Source organism: Palaemon carinicauda, chromosome 8, assembly GCF_036898095.1.
Source record: "Palaemon carinicauda isolate YSFRI2023 chromosome 8, ASM3689809v2, whole genome shotgun sequence".
NCBI classification, from domain to species: domain Eukaryota; kingdom Metazoa; phylum Arthropoda; class Malacostraca; order Decapoda; family Palaemonidae; genus Palaemon; species Palaemon carinicauda.
Window position 1 is genome coordinate 48,671,277 of NC_090732.1, and position 8,751 is coordinate 48,680,027.

The 8,751-nt window shown below is 36.2% G+C and overlaps 1 protein-coding gene across 1 annotated transcript in view; it reads right to left on the reverse strand.

The window, feature by feature from the left end:
* Positions 1–8,751, reverse strand: part of Cds (CDP-diacylglycerol synthase) — a 156,078-nt gene that overhangs the window by 19,524 nt on the left and 127,803 nt on the right. The window contains exons 2-4 of the mRNA XM_068378614.1: positions 5,665–5,804; positions 3,455–3,551; positions 2,184–2,363 (exon numbers count right to left, since the gene is read on the reverse strand). Of these exons, the coding sequence (XP_068234715.1) occupies positions 2,184–2,363; positions 3,455–3,551; positions 5,665–5,804 (417 nt within the window). The remainder of the gene's footprint in view (positions 1–2,183; positions 2,364–3,454; positions 3,552–5,664; positions 5,805–8,751) is intronic.

Here is an 8,751-nt window from a genome sequence, read left to right on the forward strand (position 1 = left end):
AAAAAAAACGAGAACAACGTTACCCGCTTGAACGAAACGTTTATTCTCCTCTCTCTCCCTCCGTCTCTATCTCTCTCTCTCTTCTCTCTTGATTTAGCACCTGAGAGAAGAGCCCAATTATATATCGTTAAAACATGTTATTTGCTAAAGGAAAAAACTGAAAGGTTTCCCAAATAAAAAGTTCCTTTATTTAGAATTTAAACCATTTAAGCTAAGAAAGAATGAACGAAACGCTAGAATCGGTTTACTCTTACTGCAACGTGAAACCGTGATACACTCTCTCTCTATCGTAACGATAGAGCGCATGTTAAACGTTCTGAACGTCAACAACTGCGGAGACTAAAAAACTAAACGTTAGTTCATCTTTGAAAACAATACGAGACTATCAAAGAAATTCTTTCATAAAACATTAAAATTAAAAAAGTATAAAATTCTTAAAAGGTTAAATACGATATAACGGGCTCAATGTTAATTAACTTCGGTTCCAAATAAGGACCGCCTACTATTAGGAAAGGTCGCATATAAACAAACATAAAAATTAATTTTTTATAAGTTTATAATAAATGGAAAGTTAATCGAAGAGGCCTATAAAGGCGGAGAGATATAAAATAAATAGATCTATAACTTGTTAAGCAAAATTACCAAAAACCTAAACACACTTCCGTCTAAGAGAAGGGTCGGCCATTTAAAAGTGAAAGAGAGTCCATACTCTCTTCGTCACCATAATTAAATCTATCCAAAACAAGTTCAAGTTTTGAAATGAAGATAAAACCCCTGCATAGCGAAAGCTCAAAACTGGAATAGTGTACTTCACCAAATCGTTGTGAAAACAAATCCAGTTAGGGACGGCGTATTTAGTAGGTCTTGCCATTGGCACGACAGAGAGAAAATTGGTTCTTTGTTGACATCGAGTACTTGAGTACCTACTTGACAGATGGCGCTGTTGATGTACACCCCCACCTGTATAGCGATCGCTGGCGTATTCCGCCCGTAGGTTTTTTCTGTCGGGCAGCAGAGCTGACAGCTATATGATCATCGGGTAAGTTTAATATTGAAAAATTTCAGTTTGAAAATTTTAACCATTAGTTTAAAACGGTATTGGAAACAAAACAAATTTATATGGGTTTATGGGGTTTAACAAACATCAAGAACTGTATTTAAATTGGACATAAAAACCTAAAGGTAAGGCTCTTAATATCCTCACCCATATGATTAATGGCTGTAATTTTTTTATTCACAACACTGTAGGTAGAATTTCCATTTTCTTTATACTGTACAATATTTCTTCTTCTTCATTCATGGGGTTAACTGCTATGCTATGGTTGTTCGGTGGCTACTTTCCTCTTGGTAAGGTTAGAAGAGACTCTTTAGCTATGGTAAGCAGCTCTTCTTGGAGAAGGACACTCCAAAACCAATCCATTGTTCTCTAGTCTTGGGTAGTGCCATAGCCTTTGTACCATGGTCTTTCACTGTCTTGGGGTAGAGTTCTCTTGCTTGCGGGTACACTAGGGCACACTTTTCTATCTCATTTCTCTTCCTCTTGTTATTTTAAGTTTTTATAGTTTATATACGAGAAAGATCTAGTTCAATATTATTATTGTTCTTAAAATATCTTATATTGTTCATTACTTCTCTTGTAGTTTATTTATTTCCTTATTTCCTTAACTCATTGGGCTATTTTTCCCTGTTGGAGCCCTTGGGATTATATCATCCTGCTTTTCCAACAAGGGTTGTAGCTTAGCAAGTAATAATGATAATAATATGGTTAAAATAAATAAAAAACATTCTAATGCTCATACAGACATGAATATCAATAAAAATACACTTCAACCAAAATGAAAGAGCACAATTCAGCTATGCTATTTACAAAACAATAACAGCAAATGTAGCCGTGTCTAGTCCACTCCAGAACAAAGACCTCAGACATGTGAATTCATATCTCGGGTTTAGCCAATTTTTATCACCACGCTGGCCAGTGCAGATTGGTGATGGTGGGAGTTTTTCCTCTGATCAGTCACAAAAAACCAACCTAGTATGGGTGGCCCTAACTAGTACACCTTTGGTGACCATGGCGATACACAAACCCTTTCACCGAGTTTAGGTACCCATACTCAGAAAAGTGATAAATAAGAAATTAAAAAAAAAAAAGTAAAAGTATATGAAAAAATTGCTAAATTACTTACACTTTTGATGAAGATCACACTGAAGTAATCAGCCACAAGGGACTCGCCATAGAAGAAGTAATTGCTGGTAATGAGGAACCACCAAGAAAGAGACCTAAACCAGGGCAGGCCATGCATGCGGTACACAGTGTATCCGATGTTGATAATTTCTTTGAAGCAGCAAACTTGCACCAAGAGTGTCTGCAATTGGAAAAAAAAACTCTATATAGTGTCTGCAATTGAAAAAACTCTCTATGTATGTTATTCTTACATTTCAGATAACAATTACTAAAAATTAACACAAAATTCCAAGAAAGATATTTACTCAATATAATACCCAACAATAACGTGGATTAAATATTTTAATTTCTATGATAACGGAATTACGAAAAATTAACATAAAATTCCAAGAAAGATAATATTAACTGAATATAAAGCCAAAGCATATAGAGGAGATTAATTGCCATAATAATAAAAATGTAATAAGGTAAAATTATCAAAGAATAAAATCTCCTCGATCTATTACATAGCTTTACATGATACTTAGTCATATCAACTTTAAATGAATGAGTAATCTTGCTAGCTAATGAATGGTATATAAAAATCTTCCTAATAATTGTTTATGAATTATCCACTTGTATTAAATAGAGAGATTTAATGTGTACCTTTCTCTGTAAAAAATGTACACAGACATTCAAGACAAGGATAATCTAGTTTTTAATAAGTGAGCAATACAGTACAGTACATGAACTCAATTACAAAGTGATGAATTTCTTTCATAGGATTCTGAAAATATGTATTTTAGGGATCCTGTACTGTACTTGTTTTGAAGTCTACTACAGTGGATAAGTTTTCCCAAAGAAGAATGGAAAGACATAAGCAAATATACCACGTGCAAATATACATTACACATACAGGGTGTTCAAAAACTCCCCCCCGCAGTGAGAATTTTGAACGATAACATTATTGCGTGGTGTGACAACCCTAAGAGAGTAATGGGCCTCAAATGCTCACTGTGGAGAGACTTTTTGAACACCCTGTATTTAACATTTAAAAGAAATTGGTAACACACAAGATAATTGTTTCATATCAACCTTAAGATAAATTAATAATACTGGCTGCGTAAGACATGTAGGTTTTCATTTACTCTTCAAACTTCTCTTAGCTTTTGTAACAAGGACTTCAGCTATACTCTCTTCCTTGTCCAAGACCAAACTTATATCATCAATAAGAAACCACACAAGAATTAAAGAACAATTAACACGAATAATAATAAAATTCAACTAACTTACCGTGAACATTAGAGCCAAGGGGCCAACATAAATTATCACGCAAAATAGTCCAATCATGAGCCAGGTGAAAACACCTCGGATGACCCAGTTTCTCCATCTGTAAGTCAAATAAGGATAAATTTACTTATTACTTTTAATGTACTGTATAGCATATTCAATTACAATACCTTATCTACATTTATTAGATTTGTTTTTGGACCTCGGCCCCATCCCAGGTTCGAAATAACTTAAAATTAAAACATTTTTATAGTTTATCTACACCTAAGACTCAAATAAAACAAATAAATATTGATATTTCCAATGCACCTCAGCTATTAACTGGAAAACTAAACATATCAGTTTGGGAGTGTTACAGACTTCAATTTAAAATTCCACTTTAAAATGTTTGATTCTTCACAAAGGACTTAACCAAGTTCACATGCAAACTACTGCTTTGGCTGTCTTAATCAAATAGTAAACCAATTAGTATGACAAAAAATAAATTGGCAGAAAAATTATGGCAAAAGACTATACGAAGCAGAGTTCGGAAAATACAATTTTTTTAACCACAAGAAAAATGAGACAATAGGTTGTGACAGCCTATTGGAAACGTCCCAGCCTGCGGCGATCTGCTGGCCTGGGGTTCCAGTCCGGCTCAAGCTCGATAGTTTCTTATAGTGTCTGCAACCTTGCCATCCTTGTGAGCTTAAGAGCCTATAGGTCTACCTGTTGAGTCATCAGCAGCAATTATCTGGCCCTCCCTGGTCCTCGCTTGGGTGTAGAGGGGACATGGGCACTGATCATATGTATATTTGGTTAGTCTCTAGGGCACTCTCACTGTCCCTTGCCTCTGCCATTCATGACAGGCCAATACACAATGAGCTACCAAAGTCTCACACAATGCATACTGGTACCATTCCATAGGAAGGATATGAAAAAATTGCAAGCAGCCTAAGCAAGAGCAGTAATTCTAATAACATAAATCAGACACTTTGGATATCAAAGGTGACTTGAATGCCTCATTGTGTATGCTCTAGGAAGACACTTATGAAGAGGTCTGTTGGCAGATTATCAAGTGCTTTACAGATATGAACTATTGAACTTTCAAAACAGAATCTAAAATGGAAGTCTCAAGGGTCTTGTGGCTCTTTATCACTATGCCATCATAAGTTTTGATCAGTGATTCTTCAACTTATTTACTGAGTGACAACAGCAACTAGAGGGGCATTCAGTAGGGCACAAACCTCCGCTGCGGCAGCTTATTTCGCGACCTTGACCTTTGACCCATGTATTAGTTGGTGTGGATTTTCATAAACTCAAATACGAACCAAGTTTGAAGTCTCTGTGACAACTGTGTCCAAACTTTGGGCTGATTACATTAATTGGACATTTTGCTTGACCACGACCTTGACCTTCCAAAATTTAGTTATTTACAGCTTATTACATAAGTTAATCCCTGCAAGTTTCATTAATCTACGATTAAAATTGTGGCCAGGAAGCTGTTCACAAACAAATAAACAAACCAACGAAGTAAAACATTACCTCCTACCAACTTCGTTGGCGGAGGTAACAATTATGATAATGACAAAGGACCAACTATGCTGGTTTGGCCACATAATAATCAAATCAGCAAACGTGAAAAAAAGATAATAATAACATTATCCATGAAGAACTTTCTAAGTAGTTTTAACTTTGCCAGATCACAATTTACCAATTCTAACTGAGAGTGAACATTACTTACAACAGTTATTAAACAATTCAAAGCAAATTCTCAAATACCAACAAATAACCCATATTGAGATTTTCTATTGGAAACGTCCTTGCCTGGGGATCTGGCGGACTGGGGTTTGAGTCCCGCTCAATAGTTTCTTGTAACGTCTGCAACCATGTGAGCTAAGGATGAGGGGTTTGGAGGAGCCTATAGGTCTACCTACTGAGTCATCAGTAGCTACTGCCTGGCCCTCTCTGGTCCTAGCTTGGGTGGAGGGGGGCTTGGGTCCTATAGTTCTACCTACCGAGTCATCAGAAGCCACTGCCTGGCTCTCTCTGGTCCTAGCTTGGGTGGAGAGGGGCTTGGGTGCTGATCATATATATGGTCAATCTCTAAGGCATTGTCCTGCTATATGGGGTATTATCACTATCCCTTGCCTCTGCCATTCATGAGCAGCCTTTAAAACAAGCTCATGTAAGCTTCTCAACCTATCATAAAATACTTAAAAGATTCAACCCACCTAGGCGACAGAGCAGAGAGTACTGTCTGCAGAAAATGTGGCACTTGGTTCGTGCCCTGCGAGATAGTGTTCGTCCGCTCTCCGATGTTCTTCTCTAAGACGCGGTCATCGTCAGAATCCACCTCAGAGCTGACCACATTCTGTAAGCAGAGGAAAGATGTAGAAATATTAATATGGTGCATTCAGCTGGGTAGTGCATCTCTACTATGATTGATAATAGAATAAATTTGTAAAGAGAGATTGCAGTAATGTACACAGGGGAGAGAGAGAGAGAGAGAGAGAGAGAGAGAGAGAGAGAGAGAGAGAGAGAGAGAGAGAGAGAGAGAGAGAGTCTTTCGACTCAAATCCCAATTAAAAATTAAGGAATATTTAAATCATAACTTCAAGGGACTTTAATTATAACACAAAAATCTCATATGCTAATAAGGAGGCCAGTGGTGAGAGAGGCTTAGCCTCGGGCTGGATAATAGTATTAGGAAATAATAATAATAATAATAATAATAATAATAATAATAATAACAACAATAATAACTGTTTAATGAATTGCAACAAGGTAAACAGCTGGGCAATATGGTCAACCTTTTTTTTACAATGCTTGGCTAAAATCCATCAACGTCTGTAGCAAAAGCTATGACGACAAACAAAGAATGCCAAACAAAATGACAATGACCTCCCTCCATACTAATCTATTCATGACTGTCAACTGTGCAACAAGTTTGCCTGGAATACCTTCACCCTTTTTTGAGTTACAGTGAAACGTGTCTAACAGACAAATGATCTTCCTTCCTATACAACTTAATACATTATCTGCCTTTTCTTCAACTTAATACATTATCTGCCTTTGCTTCAACTTAATACATTATCTGCCTTTGCTTCAACTTGATATATTATCTGCCTTTGCTTCAACTTAATACATTATCTGCCTTTGCCTCAACTTAATACATTATCTGTCTTTGCTTCAACTTAATACATTATCTGTCTTGACTTCAACTTAGTACATTATCTGTCTTTGCTTCAACTTGATACATTATCTGTCTTGACTTCAACTTAGTACATTATCTGTCTTTGCTTCAACTTGATACATTATCTGTCTTGACTTCAACTTAGTACATTATCTGTCTTTGCTTCAACTTCATACATTATCTACCTTTGCATCAATTACTCTATGAAATAGGAGAGCTGTTACATAGACATTATGAGGAAAGAACTACTGTAGTAGCCACCTACTTAGTATGAAAGTGGATAATAAATCATCATCATTGTCATCTCCTACGCCTATTGACGTAAAGGGCCTCGGTTAGATTTCGACAGTCGTCTCTATCTAGAACTTTTAATTCAATACTTCTCCATTCAGTATCTCCTACTTTGCACTTTCATAGTCCTCAGCCATGTAGGCCTGGGTCTTCCAACTCTTCTAGTGCCTTGTGGAGCCTAGCTGAACGTTTGGTGAAGTAATCTCTCTTGGGGAGTGCGAAGAGCATGTCCAAACCATCTCCAATGGCACTCGAGTAACCTCTCTCATAGTTTCATTTCTAATCCTGTCCTGCCATTTAACTCCCAATATCTTTCTGAGGACTTCGTTCTCAAATCTACTAAATCTAATGGAGATTGTTTCATTGTCATACCATGACTCATGTCCATACTGTCACTATAGAAAATGATAACTGTTCTTGCCCCTTTCATGTTAAAAACACATTTACTTCGAATACCGATACAATTATACTGCCACCGGTAATTATAACTGTCATGGTGGACGAGCAATACAGAATACTTAACAATTTTCTTGCCTGAAGGTACACTCGGGCACACAATTCTATCTTATTTCTCTTCCTCTTGTTTTGCTAAAGCTTTTATAGCTTATATAGGAAATATTTTAATGTTACTGTCCTTGAAGTATTTAATTTTTTTCCTTGTTTCCTTTCCTCACTGGACTATTTTCCCTGTTGGGGCCTTTCGATTTATAGCATCCTGCTTTCCCAACTAAGGTTGTAGCTTAGCAAGTAATAATAATAATAATAATAATAATAATAATAATAATAACACAGTAGGTCCATTACCACTCAAGTAGTCATAGAAGTTCAAATATTGTATATAAAGTAAATCATGTGTATTCATGTGTACTACACTCCTGCTATCAGTTAAGATGAGCTTCCTTTCACAAAGGCCAATGTAAATAAATGCGAGTAAACAAATGGAAGAAAGTGTAGGCAATGCCAAGTCTGAGAGTATGCGGGTGATCAGCTTAAGGCCCAAGGCCACGTTCCAACGAGCTCATGAGCTATCGCTTGCATGAGTAAACACCTCACGGTTTTGATGACGGGATGAGGCGCACTTTAATGAGAGAGAGAGAGAGAGAGAGAGAGAGAGAGAGAGAGAGAGAGAGAGAGAGAGTGTATCAATGCTGTCGGAGCTTTTTTTCCATAATTATAGCAATTATTAATTCCCACACCATCCTCATTATTCTTTGGCAATCAGGAAATATCAATAATGGAAGAGCTGCACTTTAATGAGAGAGAGAGAGAGAGAGAGAGAGAGAGAGAGAGAGAGAGAGAGAGAGAGAGAGAGAGAGAGTCGAAGCTATTTTCATCATATCAAGTATTAATTCCCACACCATCCTCGTTATTCTTTGGCAATCAGGAAATATCAATAATGCACGAGATGTTTTCTGAAGGGACCTTGAATAATGAAGCAAATTTTATTATGTAGTGAAAACCTACAATTATATACTCAAAAAAGATTTTGTTTTATATGGACCTTTCAATTCATTAGCCCACGAATACTATTACACACCAAAACACAATTAATACTCATCTCTCTTTTATTTCAGAAATGAAAACATTTCAACGCAAAAGTATATTAAATTTATTTCTAAAACAGAAGATAATCTTAAAGTTATTACAAAGTAATTAAAGATATTAAGAGTATGAATCAATAAGTCCGCAATATTACTTTCATAAAATTTAATTGACACGCACAACCATGTAAGAATAAATTTCAAGTATTAACCATTTTTTTCCATAACTTATAGCTGTGCATCCTGTAAGAAGCAGTTTACAGCTTTCTTTTTGTGTCAAGTGCACCCAAAGA